Here is a 27,470-nt window from a genome sequence, read left to right as displayed (position 1 = left end):
ACATGCACAGAATCATATCTCAGTGCAATGGTATTCTCCATAGGGGCCTTTTTCACTTACCTTCAGGAAGTCAGGACCCAGCTAGTGCTTGCAAAGAGCTCTGACTTTAGTCAGGAGCATTCTGATCAGACACTAATCTTCCCTATTTTCCAAGATACAGCAAGTTTGGGAATCACTGACTTAATTGTTTAAACGCATATACATAGAACTCACACATACTCACTGTGGACATCATAATAGTGATATATCTTTTTAGTACCTCTACATATTAGCCCATTTCAGCTAGAACGTCTTTTTAAAAACATGTTGTTATTATTATGAAATTTGTTCTCTATCTAGGAATCAAGAAATAATAGTAGGAATGATTACTTGTCAGTAAGTGGACAGTTATCACCGTTAAAATCACACCGTTCTCCTGGTGAAATGACAGACAACTCAGACGATGAAGATTATAGGGCCAACATACCCAAGTGTTTAAATCTTAAGTTTTGTTACCTTAGATTTGAGTACCTCCTGTGTTTCTGTACAAGGTTCACATCTTTCTAAACTCCTGATTTCTGAATTTAATAAAACTTAAATTAAACAAAATCTGTCCATTAAAGTGAATGTGTTTGAGTGAAAAATCACTTTGCTAAACTTGATGAGAATAAATTGGCAAAAATGATAAATTATTTCTGCCTTATTACTGTTTCATGTAGCTTCTTTTTTTTCTAATTTGCATATTTCTACCCTGCTGTGACTCACAGCGACCCCATGTACAACAATCTTAAACCCTTCTCCATCTTGTGCTGATCACATTGTCTCTGAAACACCTATTCTTTCCCAAGCATGATGTCTCTCTCCAAGTACTGGTTAGTCACTCCATGCAACATCCCCAGTGTATGTCAGATGAAGCTTCAGAATATAGGAACTTTTATAATTTTGTAGAAAAGAGGGCATGGAATAAATGATATTAGAAATATTTTACTTTATCCATGGTTCTATGGTTGAATTGTAGAATAAATACACTTATTTTTTGAAATAGTTATCTGTTTGCTTTCCCAAATGATCAGAGAAATATTTTCTCTCTTTTGTCCTTTTTATCTTTTTAAAATGAAAAAAATAATCCTAGGCTGTAGGTAGCACTGAAAGCATAGTAATTAATTGTTTAATTACTAACCAAAAGACTAACAGTTCAAACCCAGCAGTTGCTTCTTTGGCATAAAGATCCTTCTAGAAGGATCACAGCCTTGGAAATGCTATGAGAAGTTCTATTAGAAGTTCTGGTGACCCAAAGGTGAACTGCCAATCAAAGCTTTATGATGCAAACTCAGCAAACTCTCTATAGGAAGAAAATGTGGCAATCTACTTTCTTAAAGGTTACAGCCGTGAAAAACCTGTGGGGCAGTTTTAGCCTGTTCTAGAAGTCAGATTCTACTCAGGGGCAGTGGGCAGAGTGCCATCCTTGTAAGACACATGCAAAACAATGCATTATTCTGATTCATGTACTTTTCCAGTGGGACCTGAGACATCAGATTGGAAGTCAGAAAATCAATAAGATAGTCAAATAAAAATCAGCCGTTCTTCGTCTAATAAAATGGCCATAAAAATGGTGTGCTTATGAAGGTACACATGATGTCAACTTCATTGTTCTTTAGCATACATCTTATATTAGTTTCCATGGGGCAGACAACAGAAGAAAGCACTAAATTATTTGTCTTCTGAGTATGCCAATGTATTTCTTAAGGAAGCAACGTTACTTAGAGTAAGAAAGAGTTGATTTTGTTTGATTTGGCTTTCCTACCACATAAGCACATGTTAACTAATTTTACATCTTACATTAGAAATGCCTATAGGTCTCTCTTTAATTTGTACCTAATTTCTTCTGAAAGCTTCTGCCGAGGATTGATAGTGGGACAAGCATGAGGCAGTTTCAATGCATTTTAATTTTTTTTTAATAAAGTGATAGCTTAAGACAGTAGTGTTTGCTTTCTTTCATTGGTATATCCATGAGAAGGAAAATAAAAATACAGAAGTCTATTACTTTCTACATATAGACAGCATTGTTTCTTTTTAAATAATATGACAAACCATTTTTAAAATTTAGAACTTAATTTTTTTTTATCTGGCTGTGTTTATGCTGTATTCTTTTCTATGAGGATATTTTAAAGCAAATAATGACCAAACACTTAACGTCTTCACTGAGGTCGTATACCACTGCATTCAGCCTTAGAAAAGGCAGTGGCTTTTCTGGAACAATGCTGAGCCGAGGCAGCAAAGTGTTCTCCCTACATGTAAACTTCACCATCTTGGTTCCTTCTAGCCACTTTACACATGCTCAGATTGCAGTCCACTGGTTACTTTCAGGTCCCATAAGCAAAAAATGGAATATGCTGAACAAGCACTGACAAACTGATGGCTCTGTGTAGAACAGAGCTGTGGCCCTCCATTAACAAAGATCACTTTACAGGAAATGAGTTAACAAATCGCTGGTTGCCCACCAGTCACTTAGTAGTAGAAGGATAGATGTAATGTGTATTAAAAACAGAAGAAAAGCGGGGATTTTATTTTTTTCTTATTTTTCCTTTCCATTCCCATCTTCCAGCACTTCCTAGTGGGTTGAAATTTTGGGCAGGGCGTATTTAAAAGATTGGGAGTGGTTTATAGTGGTTTGCTGAGCTGAATTATGCCAGTCAGTAATATGGAGCCTTGGTTTTGTTTTTTACTCTGTGGAAGTTTTTTTAACTAAATGTTTATTTTATACAGTTTTTCTTACAATGTTCATGTACACTGTTTTTTCACACTTGATCTTTTCCGTTTCCTTTAACCACTGCTCCCTCTACCCATCAAATTGTGTGACCTTATAATTACCCCCCTGTCTATCCTCACTTCTCTGCTCCTATCCCCCCCTTAAGGATCCTCGTACCTGTTTTACTAGTTATCTTTCTATTTCTGCAGTAATGGTCTTATACCGTATTTGTCCTTATGAGACTGAGTAGTTTCCTTAGCATAATGCTCTCCAGTCCCATTATGAAGGTTTTCTTTTCAAAGGATTAATGTCATCAGGCTATCATTTTCTTTATCCTACCCCCTTTGCTGTTGAGCCAGTTCTGATTCATGGTGACCCCGTGCGTGCAGATAGAACCTCTCCAGAAGGTTTTAAGGCTGTAAATTTTTAAAAGCAAATCACATTGGTCTACTTTCTGAATAACTTCTGGGTGGGCTCAGACCACTAACGTTTCATGTAGAATATAAGCACTTAACCATTTGCAGCACCCTGGAACTTGCAGAGAATTTAAGCCATTAAGAAATCCTGGCTTGAAAGCTCTGGTGACTTAGTGCCAGGAAGCTGAACTGCAATCCCAGAGGCGAGCAGTTCAAATTCACCAGGTCCTCTGCTAGAGAAGGAGGGGAACCTCCACCTGTACCAGTCAGATCTGATTTGACTGGACAGACGCACACAAATAATAAGAGAAATCATGGCTTACTGGTTTCAATAGCTGAGATTAATTACTGTAGAGAGCCAGTCTTAATAAATATAAGCATAGAACAACACCAAAAGAAAATATGCTCAGGTTCATAAGTAGCTGTGCAGAAAGCTTGATGAAAAGAACCTTTGTGTAACTGAGAGGAATATCCATCTGTGTGTCACACGGAGTTAGAAATGAGAAGTCACCTGTTTTGTGACATAACAAATGAAAACAAGCATAGAAAAAGCAAAGATCAAAATTTATCTTAAAGTGCACATTCTGGCTTCCCAAGACCAAAATCAATTTATGAGTTAGGGAGAATGCTTAAGTGTCGCCTGTGTTTCTGTGTAGTCTGTCTGATTGCCCCATACCTTATCTCATCACTGCAGTTATGGAATTAATAGAACATGATCGAGAATCTCTACTTAGGAAATATAGCATTCAATTCAATGCAAAAACAAACTCATATTTATCATCTATGGCAGGTTTTATTGGTCTTAGTGCATTTGGCCACCTCCAACCCCATTCATCTGCTGATGGCCAATAAAAGCTATAGGAAGTCTCATCACTGAAATTAGTAGTCTGTGGGGACAAAAATGAAGCTAATGCTTGCCATTCTAACGATTTGTGATCTTTAGGATGTACCTTTTATGGGCTCTAAAAATATTAGTTTGACTTAAGAAATGAAGAGTTGTTTCTGTGAAGTATATTTTTAATAATTGAACATGAAAATGCTGCTTTGGCTACTGTCTTAGTTTTAAAAAATATTAAATAAAGTATATAATTTGGATATACCAATTAAGTGACCACTTTTAGCCATTTTCTATTATACTTGACAAGAATTACTTTTACGGTAACAAAATTTTTGCTTCACAGAGTTACAGCAGTAAAAATCTTGTGAATGGTATTGGGTAAATTTTTTACCAAGAGGGAAGATCACTTTTTTGATCTATTCTTTACTTCTTATCCCAACATGAATCACTTATTTGTTAGTGCGTTCATATTAGGAAGCTTGCAATTTAATATTTACATCTTTCATGCTTTTAGACTTGCAAAAATATCAGACTTTAAGAAAATTATTGAGTCAAACTTAAACTATGGGCATGTCAAGTTTAATCTTTTTCAAATCATAATCCTAGCTGCAAGAAGTCTTCAATGGCTTTCAGTTTGGTCATACATCCTGTTGTAATGTGTCCCACTGAAAAAAAATCCCTCTTATCCTTTCACCCAGTCTGTCCTTTATCTGGTAACCCAGAAATGCTCAACTACCAGGGTTTGCCCATTTTATATTTGAACAATTCTAAAATTTGAGCTGTGGTGCTGGAGAAGAGTACTGAATATACCTTGGACTGTTAGGAGGACAAACAAGTTTGGCCTAGAGAGGGTGAGACCAGGATGTTCCTTTGAGGCAAGGATTCTGAAGCTTCATCTGACCTACTTTGGACATGTTGTAAGGAGAGACCAATCTTTGGAGAGGGACATCATGCTTGTGAGGGTGGAGGGACAGTGAAGCAGAGGAACATCCTCTAATAGATGGATTGATTCAGTGACTGGGGTAATGGGAGTAGGTGTGTCAGAGACAATAATGTTGGCACAGGACAGAGGAGGGTTCAGGACTATTGTACAATAGGGTCACTATGATTTACAAGAGACTCAATAGCATATTACAATAACAATTCTGTAATGTTTTCTTAGATTCACCTCCATATTGGTGTTTCTTTAGCTTTCATAAATTAAACCAAATTGCTACCCCTTAAAGATATAAACATTCCATATGTTCATTTTTGATATATGAAGACCAACATTGCATTACCAGATCCTTCTCCAGCTGCACAAACTCTATTTACTTCATTCCTATGAGATTTAGTGGGATAATCCAAAGGAAGCTGCACTGCTTACTCAAAGGTGGTGCCTCTCTGGTGGTTCAAATCTGCCAGCAGCTCTGCTGGAGCAAGACGGGCAGTCTCTCAAACATCCAGCTATGAGTTCTTAAGAAAACTCAGTGTCCGTGACTTTTCCTCCTAGACTGAAACATGAAATTCTTGACCACCTTACTCTCTTCTGAACCAATGTAATTTTCCCCAACATTCTTTCTACTCTTTAGTGTCCAAAGACCATTTTCTATGATGGTGGAACCAGTGCTCTGGTGACTAAGTGGAATAGCGGAGTTTTGATGCCCATGTTCTTTCTGGATCTGCACTTCAGGGAACTTAGTTCACTCACAGAAAGGAGGAACCCATATTGGATGAAAACGTTGACAAATACTTTTCATATTTCAGTTATATTTACAAGCTGATTATATATAAAAACTCGAACTTCAGAAGTCAGTCTCGTTGCCATCAAGTCAGAATGGACATCGATAACTCTCCCACAGGTTTTCTGAGATAATCAGTCATACAGGACGAGATTGCCCATCTTTCTCCCACAGAGCCACTAGTGGATTCTGACTACCAGAGCCGTGCTACCTGGGCTTAGCAGAATCATAGCTTCCAGCTGACTAGACAGCCAGAGCACATGTAAAAATGTAGATACACTTTAACATTTCATATCTCCTCTCGTTTACCTTTCCACTGCTACATATAAATGACCTGTAAATATATGGGCGGACAAATAGGAAAATGTAAACCTTACTTTTTTTCATCTGAGATGCCCTGTGTTCTATAGAGCATGTCAAATGCAATAATTTAGAATGGCGCTAGGGAGTAAGATTCAATGTATATGATGGTCCGTTAGTTTTTTTCCCAAGTTAAACTTGAAACTAAGGATTTTTTAAAGAGTGTATGTGTATGTTTGTATAGATTGCAGAATTCTAAAATTACATTTTTGTTAGCTTTATTATATATTGGTTTGCATAAAAAATATGTATACATTTTGTTTAATTCATGTACATTGTGGTTCACATATTTCTTTTTTCACATTGTTTTTCATATGATCATTTATATGCACTAAGTTTTATAAAATTACCATTATTTATACCTGCTATAACCATATCTTTTCAGGACCTCATTGGTTCTTTCTCAATTCCTTGTTAATTTTAACTTAGGATTGTTAGCTTCTAACTATGAGTATTATTGTAGAACCTCAAAGAGACTGGAGAAATTGTTTGGTCTTTGTTTCTGGAAATTGAAACAAGAAATGTTATTTTTCTTTTATAGTTTTGTTTTCTGAAATGATAATTTATAAAATAGTGATTTAATTTCAGTACTTTGATTAAGTGTATCATTAAATTGCATAGGCAAAATTAATCCTATAAAATAGTATTTTAATATAACAAAAGCTTTAGAAATGAATGTTTTTAGCTATTCTTGTAGATAATTATTGTTTAATTATTAAAGCTAATATTATTGAAATTCCTGATAAGTCTACACAATTCTATTGTGAAGTCAATTTTTAATTTCTTGTTTTGAAAAGAAAGAAACCAATTTTTTATGTCTTATAATCTTTTACTGTCCAAATATTCTAACCAAATGGAAATTAAGGCATACAGAGAAGAAATACAAAGAAATTTTTTGTGTTTGGATGCAATACTTTTTCATCATTTGATAAATGGTACTTTTAATTAATTTAATTAGGGCAATAAATGACCAATTTTGAGTATAGTAGGATTACATTCTGTTTCTATAAAACATGCATAGTTATATTTAAGCTGGTTATTTTAATAACAAATATTACTTGTAGATTTTTCTAATGGATGACCATAACATTAACAGCACTATTATCTAGAATGATGTCTGATGCTTATATAGCTAGTTTTATGTTAAAATGTAGTATTGTCTTTTCTTTCTTTTCTGGAAGAGAATACAAAGATGTTGACTGTTCACTATTGTTCTTTATTGCCTTCAAAGCTTTCCTCAAGGACATGAAACACTCTTTCTAATTACATTTTATTGATTTCTTGACATTTCTGCTCAACATTGACTGCTTATTTTTAGGAAGCAAAAGATGAAAGGCTAAAAATGCTAATGGTTCAGTTAAAAACACAAAGTTCAGTCTTTGATCATGTGGAATTCACCCACTACTGGTTGGAAAAGTATAGGAGTTTTGCTATGTTCCTCAGTTGTCTTATTGTAGAGATAAATATAAAATTCTGTTATTTTTAGTTCTCTTCCATAGTTTTAACTTCTTCCAAACAAATCTTTGGCTTACATGGCATTTTATCTTTGAAATAAGTAAATAAAAGACTTGGCACAGTCAATTGAATAAATAATTGGTAAGAATCTACTGAAGAGAGAAGATGCTGATGAAAATTAAGCAAATCATCTCTGTATTATACATTCTTATTCCAATGTGCAGTCATTTGCCTTTAGTAAACACTTTAATTATACCTGCCACTCTCTGATTTATAGCCTTATCTTTGGTACAAATAAATATGCAATGTCTGATTAAATGATTATTTCGTGTAGGCTAACTAAGAGAAAACTGCCTTGTGCTGGTTACTTAGAACAGCTCATTTTTGTAAGGGTTAGTCTTTTTTAATTACTTAGTTGTGTGGATTTAGGAGGTACCACCACAACATCCAGTTTCAAGATCCTTGCGGATGATTTATACTCTCTGGGAAAATGAAGTTAAAGAAAAATAGTAGTCAACAGATGAGCCTAAAGTCAAAAGTAACCAAAGAATTTGTTGGTTTTAAATATGTATCATATACAGATAAACCTTTTATCTCCTTTTTTTTTATCTTTCCAGAGCAGTCAGCTTTTAAGACTTAAGTGATACAATTTTTGTATTGTTTTATATTCTTCAGGGATTCTATACAACTGTTAAATATTGCACAGATGCCATAACTAAATTTAAAACTATACTTGGAATCATACCTGCTGTTGTAATTTATCATTGATGTTTAGATCTAAGTATATTTTTATGTATACCTCGCATACACAAATTGTTATATATTATAGATAGGTCCATTTGTCAACACATATATAGAGAGATGTGCTTAATTTCTCTACTTCATGACGAGCTTCATGAAGCCTTCATGAAGAGATCATAATTTTCTTCTGTGTTTCCTGTTATTAATAAGTGGAAATGAAATAGTTTTCTTCTGTGTTTCCTATTATTAATAAGTGGAAGTGAAATAAATTGTAAAGTGGGACATAAAGAGCACTTGAATGGAGAATAAATACAGTCCATTGTAAGGCCCGGTCACATCATTGAGTTTTTGGTTGTACTCCTATGTAGATTAACCTGTTGGGAGTCCCTAGGTAGCACCAATATTAAGATATTCAGCTCCTAAGCAGAAGATTGGAAATTGGAGTCCTCCCAAAGAGACACTTCTGAAGAAAGCCTAGTGTTCCACTGACAAAAATTCAGAAACTTAAAACCCAATTGTAACACACATGGATGCTCCAGGAATCAGAACTAACTCCACAAAAATGGAATTAGGTTTTGGTATTTCAGGGTTGATTTCTTTTCTAGCCCACAGGAAAAATTAACACAAAAGATTACAGTTTTGTTTTATTATAGGAGAATATCAACTAAGGTACACTGAATGTTTTCCTTGAGTTAATACTACAAAAACATCATTCTAACTAACATCTACAGCCCTTATTTCTGCCCTAAGTATATCTAGTCTAAAAGCAATCTTGGAAATCTCATTCCCTGACATAGAGTTTATAAATTTAGAGTAATCAATAATTTGTCAGGTGGTATATGAGGATGGAAGAATATGGTTTCTCTAATAACCTATGGAAGAGTTCAGGTTTTGTTTGTCTTATCTATTAACTACAAGGACAAATATGTAAATTCAGAGTGAAAGAATTACAAAGCAGAATGCTGTGTGGATATAACACAGCCTTTGCGTATCAGTCTGCCTTGGAAATATCCTGCACACTGCTTATTATCCTGAGAAGACAGGAATGTCATATAAACTTGATGAGCCTCATTTTCTTTATTAGGAAAAAGGAAGGAATATTATCTATGTTTTAGAGATAGTATAAGGACTGAATGCATTGAAATGTTAGGTTATCTAACACACTATGTGTATATAATGAATATTACTTTGTTTTGGTCTTAGATAATTTTTTTATTTTAATGCTTTGAGCATATAGATAATTCTTGACTTTAAACTACATTTATTTATCTTCTTCCCTAAAAGAAATGTCCAGGATTTTTTCATTTACACTTGCATCATCATCACAAAGCACTCACTGGACTCAGTGAAGATGATCTCTACTTCAAAAGACATGCTTATTGTCTAAAAGAGGAAAGACAATTCTTAAGAACAAAATAGACTATTTTGAGAACTCTTCCACTTTGCAGTCACATTTCCTTTTGCTTCTCATTTCTTCTATGCATTTGCTTTGGCCTATTTTATACATTACCCCAAAGAACAAACAGATAAGTTTTGGAAAAGGTCCATTGGAGTGCTCCTGGGGTGGGGAGCAAGAATGGCAAAGCTTTGACTTTCATACTATGGGCACGTTGCTAGGAAAGACTCTTCCTTGGAAAGAAATGTCATGCTTAGGAGTGCAGAGAGGGTCAGCCAAAGAGAGGAAGCTCCACAAGAAGATGGATTGACACAGTAACTTCAGAAAAGAGCTCAAGTGTACCAGAGATGACGAGTATATGTAGGACTAAATATTACAGGATCCAGATCTACGGCTTATAGGCTCACTATGAATTGTACTCAACTCACTGGCACCTAACATCACCAAACCTCACCCCAGAGTTGAAGAGCATGGAATTGTACTGGTGGCATGGTGAGTAAAGTGACGGGCTGCTAACTCAAAGGTCCACAGTTAGAACCTGTCCGTTACTCTGAAGGAGAAAGATGGACAGTCTCCTCCTACTTATCCTACATGAAATCTATTGAATTGTCACTATGAGTTTGACTCAACCAGACAGCAGAGAATAGGTACAGGTGGTGGTTGTGGGCATAGTTGTTATTAAATGTTTTGATTTCTAATTATTTGTTGAGATAGTTTATGTGATTCATATTATAGAATAAGACTATTAAAATGAGTAGATTTAAAATGAGTTATGTCATAATAAGAAGGCAACAAAAGAGACATCATACTCCCTAAAAGATGTACTTTTTAAGGTTTTAAATTGAATAAATTAGATATGAAGCAAGAGGATGTACCTGAGAAAGTAGTAAGAATGGCTCTGACCGCTTAGTCTCCAGCGTTTTCGTGTTATATCAAACTTGTCGACCTGAGCTCTTAGCACCAGAATGGATTTATATTGATTGACTGATACAGTTTTTCATGATTTCGTCCCTTAGGTTAGAAAAGGGCAGTGTCATCACAGGTTACAATGATCATCTTGTTTTCAAGTTTTTTAGTGATCTTTCATTTTAAAAATTAATTCAATCTGGAATTATATGTTTACTATAAATTTCCTATAAGGAGCCTATTAACCTTACATAAATGATAACCAGATGTTTTTGTTCTTGTCTTTTTTGTTGTTTTGGAGGGTTCCCCCCCTTTTTTTTTAGTAACTGTGATTGGAGGAAGGATATGAGAAAAGGATGAATGTGGATTTAGCACTTTTTCTATTTGGCAGCAACTATGCATGCTCTTCAAATTTTGAATAGTTTTAAGGAACTTGGCTTGTATTTTAAATTATGCCTGAGGCTTGGAAATGGTACACACAGCGAATTCTATATTTGGAATCCACACAGATCCGTGTCAGCCTCTTTAAGATGATTAATCCTCATCTAACTTTAAAGATATCATATTTACCTTATTAAGTCACCAAGTTTAGTTGAGCATTAAAAGTCTGCCCTCTTGGTTATCGTGACTATAAAAATGCATCTGACACCTTTCAGGGTAGTTATGGTTCAGACTCCTGTGTCTCCCTGATGTGTCTTGTAATTATTCATAAGGGTGATGGATTCCTTTAGTCTGGATTCACATTCAGTGGTTCATTGACATCAGTACAATTAGATCTTTGTTCTGCCCCTTATGCTATGTCTATTCACACAATTTTATATAAAATAGAGCAAAAGTGTTAATAATTTAGTGGTGTATGTAATTTTTAAGGTTAAATGCCTTGTGACTTCTTGCTCAGCATTTCTGACCTCTTCAGCAGTGGACTCTGAAGCATCATCAGTCACGCAGGTCAAGAAACCTCAGTTTGACCTTGGCTTCATTACCTTCTCTCTTTTGATTTGTGCTTATTATCTTTTTGGCCCCTAGGATGAAATTTCAGCAGTACAGGTCACATGCTCCTTTTCACAATTGTATCCTATTAGTCTTCTCCTTTTGTAAGTCTGTTTTTCTATGCTGTTATTATTACAGTTCTATATAAGACCTCATGCTTTCACATCACCAACTGAAGCTTGCTTTCAAAATAAGTTGCCATCGTCTCAACCTGTCAGCACAGGAAGTATGATGTGTCCATTCAGGAAGTAGCAAACCAGGGAGAGTAACCAACACTGAGCATCAAAAATCTTGCCGATTACAATAAACCCTAAACCCTAAGGTGTCTTCTAACTTGAGTCCCCTGACACACAGCCTTATTTATATCACAAAACTGGCATGGAGACTTTTCCTAACTGAATTGAATTTTAGTTCCATTACCTAGGTCAAAGGACTGTTACACTTGCACAAAGCCAGCTTCTTGCTTACTTTTTTCCTTCTCCCATACATATTCCACTAGACTTCTGTGTGTGTGTGTCTGTGTGTGTGTGTGTTTCTACCATTTTGAAATACAGCTACAAATTTGTTTTGTCTTGAATACATTTGCTCAACATTTGCTGCAGAAACTAATATGGATTTAATGACAGTTATGAGGAGTTAAGAACAGAGTAACCTATGTTCTCATTTACCTATAGAGTCTTCAGTTTCTGTTGTTTCTTCTACAAGAAAACAAAAAAATATCAAAATCAGTCTTTCAGTTAGGCAGTGTGGCTTGATTTCTCAGACAAAGAAACAGCAGAGACATATAGGGGGTTCTCTGCCAGTGTGGATTCACTCTCCAGTTAGGATTCATGGGCAGGAACCAAGGACTGAGGTAAAAGTGAGGGGTCATTTGTCATTCGCTGGTAACTCTTTAGAATTCTGGTGGCCAAGTGATAAGGAGCTCCACTGCCAACCCAAAGGCATACAGTTTGAATCCACCAGCTTCTCCACGGGAGAAATATTGGCAGTCTCCTTCTGTGCAGTTAACTGCCTCTGACTCAAGGGAATATAACAACAAGACAACAACAAAATAATCTTTCTTTGGAGAATAGGATGCAGGTGCAATGAAAGACTACTGAAAAAGAGACTAACAGTTCTCTAATAATTAAGATCCTTTGTTATAGTCTCCCTTTAATTCCAGGACTTGTCTGGCTTCAGCAGAACAGTAACTCCTTCTGAGTTCTTTAGATTTTGAGAAAGACACATGCATTTCAGTCAGTTGTATATACTGTTAGGTGCTAGGAAAAAAAGGGGAAGGGAGACTCTCAACAGAAATCTTCCACCTGGGACTTAGTTCCATCAATAGAAAGTTATGTCCTTGGGATTGAACTGTGGTGGTGGAGTATACAACCGAACCATTGGTAGCTGGACTCTGCCAGCCACTCTGAGGGAAGAAGACAATCTCCTCTCATAAATATTTACATCTTGGAAACCCTATGGAAGGTCACTGTGGGTTGGAGTGAACTTGACAGCAGTGAGTATTTTTTATCATTGTAGTCCACTCATAGCTGGCATGCTGAAGAGTCATGATCTCTAGCTGTAAGCTTTATGGCCAGTGTCAGTGCTTGGAACACCTTATGAATAGACGGAAAGAACAAAGAGCTGTATTAAACGTGTGCCTGCAGTGTCTACCAAAATGGTTTATGTTTTCAAAGGAGGAGTGGAGCAACACCTCCGTCAATATGAATTATTACAGCTACAGGAGATGCAAGTGTTTTATTAGTTCACTTTCACAGATAGATATATCGCTACTAAGAAAAACTAATAAATTAAGAACAAAGTCTCGTATATGGGCCCATTTTAATAGCCCCTGTTTCTTATAGTGCATGGGAATAGACAAGCAGGCTTACATAAAGCCCAGAACTCTCTTCTACCATTTTCATTATGTATTTCAATATTCTTGTTTTCAGTTTAACTGTAACTAAGGTGATTTCCATGGGAATTTCCCCCCAACAACTGAATGATGAATATATATAAAACAGCCAGCCCAGATGATCAGAAAAAGATGCTGAACACATGGTTCTAATTTTTTAAAAAGAAATTGTTCAATATTTCTTGAGAATCTCAGAAAAGGAGTTTAATATGTGCACCTGTCCACTCTGTTGCTTTTCCGTGGAATAACAAAGTTTAATGCAAACAGTTGAAAGAACAGGTGTCCATTAGGTTTGACGAGAGACAACAGCAACAGGGTTTTAAGACTGTTTCTGTAGACTTGATGCAGCTAAGATTCATTTATCACTTTACACTCTGCTCTTGTGGAGTGCAGGCTCACAATTTGAGTGGGGGTAAAAATAAAACCCTCCTACCTGAAAAATATACACTCTTTAGAGAAGCAAGGACTAGTATGAATTAGAAATTACCAGACCAACCAGTCCTTTGGGGAGTTAAAGCAAAAAGGAAATCATTTCCCTGAGATGAAACAATGAAATCATTATGTTTCACTGAGATTTTGTTTTATTCCTGTTCAGATTGGTCATGTGTTACTCAACTCTAAAAGAAGTTGAGTTTCATGTGTTATTTGGTTATGCAGACTTTCTAGTCTAAAAAGTACAGATACATGCACACGGGATTACCGGGGGGGGGGGGGACGTTTTGCTACTCTAATCACAAATCTGGGAATTGGGATATAGATTGAAATTAGCCAAGTGCACCAGAGCAAATTTCATATGCTTGAAAATACTTTTATTGCCTCATTCCTTTATATGCTGCAACCTTTGCAACCTTTGGCCTTTGGGGGTGGGGGCAGGGGCGGAAAGTGTTATGCTTATGGAAACAATATGGCTAGCTAGCCAGCTCCAGGGCCATCACACAAACACTAATTTGGCTAAACGGTATATAGCAATGTGCAGTCTGGGGTTTTAGAAGGTATGTTTTAGAGCAGGCCTTCTCCAAAGCTACAAGGATGGTGACATTTTAAAGAAAGTCACTCAATCTTCTTGTGGAACCATTGCTCAAAAAAGGCCTGTATTCAACCTGAGACATTTTCATGGTTTTGTCTTTATTTTCTGGAATCTGCTTTTGATATGCTTCTTGTATGCAAGATTATTGTATGCAAATTACTGAAAAAAACATGGATAAGAAGTAATTTCCAGTAAGGAAGGTGCTTTCAGAGCTTGTGGGAGCATCATTGCCTTGATCATCTGAGCAATGAATTTATAATTCTAAGCCAGCTATAGTACTGTCCTTTCTTACAGTATCAGTAGACAAATGGTCAAATTAAGAAAACATCAGTACTGTAGTCTTAAACTTGGACATTTTCGTTCTTCTTTGAGTACTGTATGTTGAGAATGGCCTCCTTTCCTCTATTCTCTAACCTGATGGCTATTTCCTAGATTGCATAATGAGAAAATGAGTGTGAAGCAATCTGAATGCCTTAGAAAGAGGTGCAATACAAGGTGTGAACTGCAAATGCATTTCAGCATTTAGCACCCATCTGATTTTAATGTATATGAATACAAAGTGGTCTCATTTCTTGAAAGGCCCCCTCTCTTTTCCTATCATTATTTAGCTAGAGTCTTTTTTCTCATTCAGACCTTAGTAATGGCTTCATTTGTCTCCTAACTTTCATGTTTTCCTCTATCTAAAGGATTTAGAATTGGCCAAGAATTTCACTGATTATTCCATACCAAAAAATCTAAATCTGTTCATGTTTACCTATTAAATATCCATTTCAATAAGAATGTTAAAGACTTCTCTGATATGGATGCATCATTATTTGTAAATTGATTAACTTTATCTCCTTAAATATCATCTATGCAATAATGGTTACCCATGGTGCACAGTGTTTGATGGAGCTTCCCAATTAGAACAAGCTTGGAAGCAGAAGTGGTATCCACTTACAAAATAACTTGCCTCCAGAAACTCAATTACTGTGGAGAAACGATGAAAGTTATGCAAGTGTTCATAGGGTCACTATGAGTTGTCTATGACTCAGTGGCACTTAACAACAACATAGAGAGAGTTTTGTTGGCCTAGGGCACAGAAAGTGATGCTACCAAGCCAAAGGTGGGTGCTTTTAATCGGTGGCTCTCTGGCCTGGTTTTATTGTTTTTTGTCAAACATTCTTCTAAGTGATATAACACTGGTCAGCCCACTTGCAGTACAGATGTAACTTGTGGTTGCTGTGATGCTAAACACCATGACATTGATGTGTCAAATGTGATAATGGTTACCCACGGTGGACACTGTTAGGTGGAACTTCCTGATTAAAACAGGCTTGGAAGCAGGAGTGGCATCCACTTCTGAAATGGCTTGCCTCCGGAAACTCTGTGAACATGGAGAAACAATGAAAGATATACAAGTGTTCAGGTCACTCGTTCATAAGGTCACTGTAAGCCGCCTATGACTCGATGGCACTTAACAACAACAACAACAACATGTCATAATTAAATGTAACTGCTACCTTTCACTCAAATGTGATTTAGTTTCCTCTCTTTATGATTCGGTTTGCTTTTTCCTTTAAATGCCTTCTTTCCCACAAGCATACATCTAATCCCAATTTTTTTTAATACATTCCTCTTTGAAATAGTCTCTGTTCCACAGTTACTATTATATTCAAATATGGCTTATGCCATTGCCATTTCAAATATGATTAATATCTTTAGCTAATTTGGTTTTCTTTTTGGCTAATATTGTTATATAGTCATATCAATTTTAGCAAATAATTACTTCATCTTCACATTTGTTGGAAGATCTACACTGTCATTGGTTCAACCTTTCAGAGCAAAGTTAAATAATAGCATTGATTGTTAGCATCTGTGCTGTGTTCCTTACAATGCTAATTCCTCTAGAATCTCTTTGTTAAATCTGATTTCAGTTATTCACGTAATGTAGACCATTTTAAAATTGTCTAGACTATCATTATAACTCTAGATTATAAAGAAAATATATTTTAGAAATTTTGAAGTGATTTTTTCCACTTCTGCACAAGTGTAAGCATGAATTTAAGTGTGTACATGTAATGCCTTTAAATTCATATATAAAACATACATGAAAAGAACAAAGAACAGCATAATGACTTGCCATGAAGCCATCACCCAATTCAATAATTTCCCATTTGTCCTGTCTTTATGGTACTCACATCCTTTCTCTTTTACTGTTTTGAAACAAATCCCAGACATCTTATCATTTAATATATAAATATGTCAGAATGTATCTCTAAAAGATAAGCACCTCTCTATTTTCAATCATAACAATAATACATTTAACACAAAAATTAATGACAATGTCTTAGCCTTTTAATTAGCTAATCAGTGATCACTTGTCCTAACATAAACATCATATATTTATAACTGTTAGAATCCAAATAAGGTTCACACATGATTGGTTAATTTATCTTTTAACTCTCTTTGGACTTTCTATTTTTTTTTTTTTTTTTGGTTTGTGCCTTTATTAACTTTGTCTAGCTCAGTTCTGTTTGTAACTATTCTTCATCTGTTTATTTCATTCTTTTTTAGAATTTCATTCTGTTTGTCCTCTGTAGCTTGGATTTTCCTGAATGCTTCCCATGATCACATCTAATATTTTCCTTTATTTATCAATTTCCTATGAAAGAGTAGCTCTGTTTTGCTCCCTGAATAAACACAAGCTTTATTTTGAAGATAAGGCTATTTGATAACTTATGTTATAGACATTGTTTTTAGCTTAGTTGTGTCTATTCAGTATCTACTGAAATGGCTGTATGAATTGTATTTTCTGATATGGCAAGATTTTTATAATTTGTTGAATAGTAAAATGAATTTGCCTCCTGGTTTCTCCCTTTTGACCTTTCCTCTGCTTTCATTTCTAAATGTGTTTGGTTGATGAATAAATTAACCTATGTCAGTAAATGTCACATGATAATTTCTGTAATTCACTGAATAATTGAATTCCTAATCATTGTTGGGAACTCGGTCCTCTTGGTTTTGTGTTCTTTCCTTTGGTATGTAAAACTTTTGACTAGTTCTGTAAGAGAGAATTCAACATTTCCCTTCTTAACCTCAAATTGATCCTGGTAGAAAATACAGAGAAAACATAATAATGATGTGTGCACTTGAAATTTAGCCTGGTAAGATCTATGGATGTATCAAATCAAGCCAGTCAAATAGATTGTTAATATTTACTTTGCTGGCTGACTGGCTTTTACTCTCTTAGAATAAGCATTGATGAGACAGTCTGAAAGATTGTGGTCTCTTAGCTGTGGATACTTTATACTTGCAGTGAACTGTCAGTGATTAGTAGAATATATGTACAGCAGAATTAAAGTTTTGAAATTGGCTTATTACTTAAGGAAGGATTATTGGCTTTGTGAAAAAGAATAGGTAGCTGTCTTGTAACTCCTCCCAGTTACACACTTTGGGCTGATCCTCTGCTTTAGAAACATTGTGGCTTCTCACAGGCATTCATGTCACTGAGACTTTGCTGTCTAAAAGGCAGTAAACTACTAAGATGATTAACTATGTCAGGAGTAAAATATACTATTGGCAGGTTGGTAGGGAAACATGGGGATTTAAAAAATAACCTTTCCTGATAATTTTATTTTTCTAAGGATAACACTGTCTAATGACATCAAATCATTTACTCAGCAGCTGTTGGGAACTTAGATTCTGCTTTTTGTTTAGCTACAAATGAGATCAGTGTTAAAACAAAAGTTTTACGTTTGTTTTATAAAGAAAAACACATCAAAATCACTATTTTTTTTTAGAAAGAGAAGTACTATTAAGATCGTCAGAAAGAGCCTGTAAAGGGAACTTTATGATTTCAAAGGCACTTTGTGTTGATTTTGTTTACTATTGGTACTGACCCATACCTGATCTTCTAGCACGTTTAAGAGACAGTAAATTGCATGGGAGGAGATTGTCCATCTTGCTCCTGCAAAGCAGCTGATGGATTCTAACCACTTATCTTTGCATTAACAGTGCAGTTCCTTACCACTAAACCATCAGAGCTCCCATCTTATTACGAACCTACTTCAGTCTTCATATACATGTTGTTGTTGTTGTTATTGTGGTGTACCATCTAGTCAGAAATGAATCCATATCTGACCCTCCAGCGAGTTTTCAGAGGCAGTTAATCGCATGGGAGGAGATTGCCCATCCTTCTGCCACAGAGTAGCTGGTGGATTTGAACCTCATGCCTTCAGGATTGCAGTGCAGATTCTTGCCACTAGTCCACCAGAGCTCCATATACATGTAGCAATACAGAGAACTAGCATATCTGGATTTATTTGTATAACTTTGGTAAGTTTTCTTCCCTAATGCAGTTTTATTATTTCATTAGAACCATATTGGGAAAGTCAAAAGGTTATAATCCAGATTAATAATAGAATATAGTCAAGACTAAATGGCTCACCAGAACCATTTAAATATAGGAATAAACTCCAACATGTGCTGTAGTTCTTTGAAGTCTTATAATTCGGCGAGTATTTAGTTGTTATTAGGTTAGTTCTTCTGAGTTAAGTTTGTCTCATTCCAAAATTCAAACCCATTGCTGTGGGTCAGAACTGACCCTGTTTTACCTTCCATTGAGTTTCTGAGGTTGCAAATTGCATGGGACAAGATTGCCCATCTTTCTTCTTTGGAGTAGATGATGGGTTTGAACCATCAGAGAGACTTTGAGCAATACAGCTCCTCCAGATTTCACCACCAGAATCATAGTGAGCCAGTATACTCTGTTCTCACAACCATATCTATGTTTGAGCCCATTGTTGCAGCCACTGTGTAAGTTCATCTCCTTGATCTTCTCTTTTGTTGTGACACTTGGTCAAGCACAATACCCTTCTCCTGGAGCTGATCCCTTTTGGTTACAAGTGAAAAGTCTTACCACCATCATTTCTTTTTTTTTTTTTGAGGGTTTTTTTTTTAGGGTTTTTTTTTTTTGAGGACCACCAATGTGTTCTTTTCAAAAGGCCTTCTAATTCCATATTTTTGCACATTTCATTATAATTTGCCTTGTTTTCTTAAAGCTGTTCTGAAATCTGCTGTTCATCTGTTTCACATCATCATTTCCATTCACTTTTCACTTTGTTCAAGAGAAGTATCAGAGATTTTTTTTTTTGCTCTCTGATAACCAGTTTGATCTTTTTTCAGATTTTCTCTTTATGGACCTTTTAGTTTCTTCACATCTTACAACAGAAGTTGGTCTTTGATCATTAGTGTTCATTTTTTCTATCTGTTCTTTAGATGATCTTCAGAAGAGATATACTCAACATCATACTTGAGTGCCCATGACTTTTTAGTTTTCTGCAAATTCATATTGAATTTTCATGTGAGCCATTGCTTATCTGTCACACCCTTACCATTTTCTAGTGGATACTATTAAGCTTCTTAATCATATATTTCAACAGATGTAATAATTTTGATTACTGTGTGTTCCATTAGGTGAGGTCCACATAGTGTGATCACCATTTAAGCTATTGAGGCGTATATCCTTGGTCCTACAAAATTCCATTATCTATTTTCAGAGGTTTGCTTTGTTTTGTTTTGTTTTTTATCATGAAGGTCTTAATTTGCAACTACTTGTCCTTATTTATTTTTATCTTTTGCATTTCAATCACCAATAATTATTAATGCGTTTGATTGCATGTTTGAGCAATTTCAGACTAGAAGCTTATGTTGTTGACTTCCTTTGTGTTGAGTATGACTCATAGCAACCCTGTGAATGAAAGGCCTGAAGCCCCTCTACAACTATCAGCACTTCTCAAAGTTTATAGTTTCCAGAACCATGTTGTTTAGGAAGTGGATGCTACTGTTCCTGCTTCCAAACCTGTCATTAGAATTTTTTTGGTTGAGTTGCCTGTGATGCATAGTGACCTTATGTACAGCAGCTCTGAATCCTTCCCTGTCCTGAGCCAGTCTCACTAATTCTGATACATTAACCTCCATTGCCCGAGTCACTGTATCAATCCATCACATCCGGGATCTTCCTCTCCTGTGCTGTCTGTCTACCCTTCTGGGCATGATGTCCTTCTCCAAGAACCAATCTCTCCTGGCCACAGGCCCAAAGTGAGGCAGAGCTTCAAAATCCTAGTCTTCATAAAAAATGTTCAATTTCTTTTCCTCTAATATTAGCAGGTGGTATAGGACTTTGAATAGTGATTGTATTAACAAGACATCGTTGAGGACCTATAGGTATTATTCTATTACTAAAAGCATTATATTTAGTTAGATCTTAATTTTTTTTTACAATTAATGGGATGCTATTCCTCTGTAGTTTGTCATTCTCAGTATAGCAGATCATTTGATTACTAATTCAAAATGACCAACAGCAGTCCTTTTCAACTCACTAATATATAGAATAAAGCTTTGCAATTCCTTTTTTACATCGTGTAATTTTAATAGAGTCATAGTTTATACTTTCCACATCCTGGTTATTAATGGACCTCTGCAGCTATTTTTTTTTCTTATTCCTTTCCTGTCACATCAGCAAATAAAGATCCCAGAAGCTTTACTGCATCCACATCATTAAAGTTGACTGTGCTTTGAGGCAGCAGCTCTTTCCCCAGTTATATTTTGAATGCCTTCCAACCTCAGGGATTCATCCTACAACACTATATAAGAGTATTCTGCTGGTATCCATAAGATTTCCATGACCATTTTTTTTTCAAAGAAGTAAATCACCATGCCTTTCTCCCTGTGTTTAAAATAATGCAAACGCCTAACTTTATCACTTTGGTATCCAAAGGCTACCAAACAAGATTATTAGGGACATCTTGAAGTACATTTAAATATAGTAAAAAATTGGATGAACTAATTCTATTATGGAAAATTCGATTCCATTTCTAGTATGTTGATAGGTTGATTTTTGTTCTGGCTTCCCTCTTTTATTACCAGAGTTTAGTGAAGGAGAGGTCAGGTGAGGTATTGGGTTGTAGGACACAATATTAGTCTGGGAACTGCCCAAGTCAGTTAAGTACCTTTCCTTTCTTCCTGCATTTCCCCTCCTTCTTTTCCAAGTATCTGTTTTTTTATTTGCTATTCAGCAAAGGATTGAGTTTCTCCTCAGGAAAACATGCCAAACCAGAATGACAATGCTTCTGTGGTTCTGAGTCTGGGCCTGGACTTTTCCTTTGGAAAACTTAACGGCTTCACCTGTCTCTCCTTCGGCATGGAGGGGAGCTGCATTGGGTAACACAGCTTGTCTTGTTTGGTTCTGATCCGGAGTTGTATTATGATGAGCCACACAAAAGTAGTTTTTCCTAGTGGCAGTTCATAGTGCATCAAATACATAATTCCATAGGAGCTATATTATATGCAGGGATAATACTATTTTCAGAATTCTTTTTTAAAACTGGGAGTTCAAAGAGCAAGAGAACATGCAGATTTCTAAATACATAGACAATGAAGATAATACAGGTAAGGCTTTAAAAAAACCACCTTAATTTTATAGATATTGGTTGCTGTACGTTGGAATGTAAAATTATTAAAACTTAAATGTTGTATTATAAAATTGTATATGCAGTTATTTAGTTTCTTTTTCTGCAAGACCATTAAGAATGGTCCTAAAAAATACCTGTAAAAGTACATCTCTTCCTCAGGGAAGATAGATACAGTGATTGCTCTTTGAGGTAGCCTCTGTACACTGGTGCTAATTCCTGCTAATTGTCAAAAAAGAATAGAGTGTCTTATTATCAGTAATTTGCCTTTGTGAAGGGTTCTGGTCTGTTGGTGCTATCTACTTTGCTGATAAAGAAAACACTACGTAAAACAAGCAAGAAAGTTAAGTCAGCCCTTTCAGTACTGTTTTCTTTCTAGCTTGTCTTGAGCAAAAAAATACCAGACACTTTACAGGAAATTCTGAGTGATTCCATGGGAAAATACTTGGTAATAGATAGAGCACATTTAATTCTTCCTCACATTGTAGTTATTCTGTGAGTTGACAGAATGTAGAGTTTGATTTTTTTTAAATAGTGTTAGAAACAAATTTAATGTTTTGTCTCTTACACTATGATTTTTAAGTGTTAGAATCACACATGCTATTGTAAAATGTATTTAATTCATGTTCTTTGGAAGTTTAGTGAAGAATAGTGAAGGATTGTATAAAGCTGGAAACTTACAAATAATCACACAGTCTAGATACTCATTTCCTTTGCCTGTAGCTTGAATTGTTCTTTAATTTTATAACTTGTTTGTTGTTTTTCTTATTAGTTGTCATTAAGTCATTTCCACCTATGCATTAGGTACAGAGCAGAGCAGCTTCATAGCAGTATTTTCTTGCCTACAGTCCTTATTAAAGCTGATCACTGGGTCTTTTCTTTCATTGTGACTGTGAGTTTGAACTACCAATTGTTAGGTTAGCAGCCAACCATAAGTTATGATAAATGATTTACAACTATTATGATTGAATTAAAGTAATTATAATTGCTTAGTAGTCATTCTGTGGTTCACTTGCCTAATTACCCTAGTTCTATTTGCATTTTGCAGACAATTTATTGAAAAACTTCTGAGTAGTTTGTATCATTTTAGTCTCAACAGGAATGTTTTTGCCATTCTGTTCAATATTTGTATCATTAGTTACAGTAGCATCAGCATCTGTTTTTATGTAATGTTACAACTAACAAAGTATTTTAACAAGCTTGACAGCAGTGAGACTGGTAACTAGACACAGACCAAAGCACATAATTCATAATTGGGCAAAAAGGAGCATATGCCTCATCATTCTCTGCTAAATACAGGATTAATCTAACTGGATTTTACCTATAAATGTCTCCTTTGAGGATACATTGTTCAAGGCCTAACAATTTTTAACCATAATAGCTAGTTGCTGTTGTAGTCAATAAATTATTGAAGGAAGTAGAGAAGGAAGAAGAGGAAGTCTGTTATGTAATAAAAACTTTCTGGAGTCTGAAGTATTCTTAGTCTTGAAATCATTGTCTATGTCAAAGCCTACTGTCCAGCTTCCAGGGAGATAGTCTATTTCTGACCTCTATAGTTTTAAGAGACTATACCTGTATTGAAAGCTCAAAGTTCATTCTCATTAGCTAGTTACTGCTTTACCTATACTTTACTCTTAACAGTGTCATCATTGTTAGTGTACTAAGCAAAATGCCTTTGGAATTCAGTGGGCATATAAATGGCGAACATCAAAGTAGTGGAGTCATATTTACCAATGTTCCTGACTGTGGTTTGGAACATAACTACCAAATTGAGGTAAACTAGTCACAAAACAGAGATGGACTCAGGTAAGAAGCAACCCCAAAGGACCACAGTTCCAATCACCTATTCCATGGGAGAAGAATAAGCAGTCTCCTCCCATGTGATTCGCTGCCTCTGTAACTCTGCTGGAGAGTCAGCTTTGAGTCAGTTGTGACTCAGTGCCACACAACAACAGTCATAAGGCAGAGAGAGAAAGTTTATTAAGTAGTTAGTGAGCTAACACTTCTCTTAACTGCATGCTGGGAAAACTTATGAAGTTCCTCTTTTATAAAGAGCTCCCCAGTGATGTAATGTTTTATGGGTTGCCCTGTTAACAGAAAAGTCTTTGGTTCAAATCCACCAGCTTCTCCGCAAGAGAAAGCTGAGAAGTTTTTGTTCTTAAAGGTAGCCTCTGAAGCACAATGAAGCGGTCCCATGAATAGGAAGGGACGCAGCAGCATTGTGTTTGGGATTTTTTGGTGGTGCAATCATCATGTACTTCGCTCAGATTTCTTTTACATATTGATAATATGTTCTCCGTGTTAAATCTTGCCTTTTGACCTTCCATCAACTCCCCTATAAAATGCAGTTTTCAACTGGAAAAACAGTTTGTCTTTAGGACCTGTTTTGTCTGTTTCTTTACTGTTTAGCAGAATTAACACATAGATTTGGAGTTAGCAATACAGCACGAATAAACCCAAAAGGAGAGACATCACTGTAGAATTCACAGGCTGCTGAACAGGTCCTTTTGTTCAGCGAAGGAAACTAAAAGGAAATCTGGAAAAAAACCTGAAAGACTCATCTATCACAGTTTCATCATTTTTCTTCTTGTAAGAGGAAAGGTTCTTCTTACATTTATAACTTATCTTTGATTCAGAGTAACTGTGTCCATTCAGTTCACTCTTTACATCAACTGGGAGCTAAGTGATGCTCTATAATCCCAAGATAAATTTTTATCATGCTGATTCTAAAAGATAAGGCTGATAAGCAAGCTGGCCTGTGGCTGCATAAGAAAGCTGTACTTCATTTTCTTTGAGAATATTTATTCCCTACCAAATATCCCATTTCTAGTTTTAAATAATATTTTTCAAATGAATGCATCATAACTAGGTCCTGCAGAATAACATTAAAATAATAATCACTTCAGAAAGAAGTAATTTAAATTAAAAAAGTAATAACTTAATAGTTTTAACATATATTTATCAATTTTATTTTTTATACTCTAATAAGAAGGTCAAAAGGTTTAGTGAATAAGTCTCATATATTTATACTTTATTATATAGCTGATTATGAATCTTTTCTGTCCTGATTGTATAATTTCTTATAGAAAACTCTTGTGGTTTAGTTGTTAAATGCTTGGTTGCCATCAAATATATAAGCAATTTGAGCGTACAAACTGATTCATGGGGAAGAAAAGATGTGGCAGTCTGCATTGATAAGATTTATAAACTTTGAAAACCCTGTGAAGTAGTTCTACTCTGTCCTATTAAGTTTGAAGAATGACTGTGAGTTAGAATTAGCTCGATGGCAATGAGCTTGTTTGCTGATTTTTTTTAACCTTTTACATCGTGTTGTGAGTAGGGGTGGTGTGCTAGTTTTGCTGTTTTTAGTAAAAGCATCAGGGTCTGTTCTGAATGAGTTTTCTATAGTGTTTGCTACTGAGCTTGAATGAGCAGAAACTTTAGCAACCCATTAGATGCACAGACCACTAGGGTCTGCTTGAAGTTCAGGATTCTTGAGCAAGAGTGAGTGGTGACAGCACACTGCAGGTGGGCCAGTCAGCACTGCCACGTGGGGCTACAGGGATACCCTGCCCAATTTTTCATCCCAGAGAAAGCTGTCAACAGTTTCAGCGGCTTAAATGCAAAACCTGTAGAATTCACGACAAACTAGCTTCTAATATGTTTTAAAAGTTTTTCTCGTGTATGAATATAATAAGCCATATCACCTAAATAAATAGTTTTGCAGATTAAGTTATAATATTATGCTAAAATTATATTCAGCATGTTCTACAAAAATGTTTTCTACCACAAAGAACACAAGTAAAATTTCCCTCTTATTTAAAGTATAACTGAGTAGAAGGTGAAACCATCCACGTCTCCCCTCCTTATTCTTTTGCTTTATTTGTTTGGTTTAAAGACCCGTGAAGGATGCTTTGAGATGCATCTTGAAAAAGGCTTTTTGTTTGAATAATAAAATAATGGCCCATTTCTTAATACTAATTATAGTAATGATTAATAGTATGCATCCCAGAATACCTTCATTATCTGATTGATAAACACTAACCATTTTCTTCTCTATTTGCTCAGGAATAATACGTGCTATTATTTCTTAAGTGTTAGTTTGTGCCAGTTCCTTTGCTGAGATTATCTGTAATATGTAGAATAATCATGTAAAAGGCCCATTATTCCTATTTTATAAAAAGAAAATTTGACTTGCCCTGGGTGTTTAAATGACTTGTTCAAGTACATGAAACCAGCAGGAGATGAGATTTGAAGCAGGAATGGGCACCAAAGCTCAAGCCCTTCTGACAATTCTTTTGCTGATACTTTTAAGAGCTATGAAGAGCAGTAAAATGGTCCTAAACTAAGCTCTCCTCTCCACGGGGGTAAAAAAGAAGTAAAGACAGCCTTGGGTGATTCAGGAATGGGATAATCTGAGGTTGATTATTAGGAAGCTTAAAAAGCAAGCAAAGTAAAAGGATCTGGGTTAAAAGTCACAACAAAATGTAGACTTTTGCAGGAAATGAAAAACAAATGTAGAGAAAATGGAAAAATTATACAAATCAAAGTTAACAAAGGTGTCTGAGACTCATACAAAAATAAAGTAGAAAATGGTACAAAAAAATCTAAAAGAGAGTTCAAATACAATTTTCTGAACTTGTCTAAATGAACTCTGGTGGACTAGTGGTAAGGAGTTGAAATGCCAACTCAATGGTATGTGGTTCAAATCCTCCAGCAGTTCTGTGGAAGAAAGACGGACAATCTTCTCTCATGTGATTTACAGCTTCTGATAGCGCACTGAAGCAACAGCTATGAATTGGCTTGACAACACTTAATGACAACAAATTGTCTGAAGATGATTATCTCCATCTTCCTTATACTTAGAATCTTTGCTGAGTTAGCATAGTCATTTTTTCATCTTATCAAGTTGGAACCAACTCATAATTGACCCGCGAGCAGGTTTTCAGAATTGTGCAGGAGGAGATTGCGCTTATCTCTTCTTCAGAACAGCTGGCAAACTGTGTGCCTTTGGATTGGCAGCACAATTCCTTACCACTAAACCACCAGAGCTCCCTAGTCCTGACTATAGAAGTGGTTTAAAGTTTGTAAACTAAACTTTTTTTGTTATGACTGAGCACTGTGTGCTATTCCAGGGATCTAGTGATGTAAGGGGAGAAGTTCATTCACTGAAATCCCTTGCAGCTCCCAGATTGGAGAGTTTTGACTTCCTTTAATCCTTACCCAATGGTTGAAGTATCATTTTCAACTTCCCTGTAACTGTGAGGTTTGATAAGCAGATATTGTTTACTATGTGAGAGAGATTTTAAAGGCAAATGAGAATTTATTTCTTTTCCTGCCACTAAATGGAAATTTTTTTTTAGGGCTTTATCATGCATTTACAAGGAGCGTCTTTCCATTTTCCACAAACTATCATGGCTATCAGGCAACAATGGCCCTCTGTTAGGAAAAATAGAAATTTTGAATAAAATGACTTTTGAGCTACTTGTTAATACACATTCAATTAAAATGTCTTCTTTTGGTTTTTTCTAGGCTATTTTGTATGTC

The 27,470-nt window shown here is 35.6% G+C and overlaps 1 protein-coding gene across 4 annotated transcripts in view; it reads left to right on the top strand.

Annotated features, from left to right (window-relative positions):
* LOC102844713 (pro-neuregulin-3, membrane-bound isoform-like) overlaps window positions 1-27,470 on the top strand; it is a 252,668-nt gene that overhangs the window by 188,774 nt on the left and 36,424 nt on the right. The window contains exon 1 of one of the 4 annotated variants that reach the window (XM_006884118.1): window positions 21,772-21,903. The exons of 2 other annotated variants lie outside the window; for them this stretch is intronic. In XM_006884118.1, the coding sequence (XP_006884180.1) occupies window positions 21,864-21,903 (40 nt within the window). In that variant the 5' untranslated portion in view covers window positions 21,772-21,863. Of the gene's footprint in view, window positions 1-21,771; window positions 21,904-27,470 lie in introns of those variants that run through there. One more of the 4 variants, XM_006884117.1, reaches the window with a different exon arrangement.

The sequence above is a fragment of the Elephantulus edwardii genome, unplaced genomic scaffold (genome assembly GCF_000299155.1).
Source record: "Elephantulus edwardii isolate Elephantulus edwardi_28Jun2011 unplaced genomic scaffold, EleEdw1.0 scaffold00031, whole genome shotgun sequence".
Taxonomy (NCBI): domain Eukaryota; kingdom Metazoa; phylum Chordata; class Mammalia; order Macroscelidea; family Macroscelididae; genus Elephantulus; species Elephantulus edwardii.
Note: the sequence above shows the minus strand (reverse complement) of the source record. Positions and strands in the feature narration are given on the sequence as shown.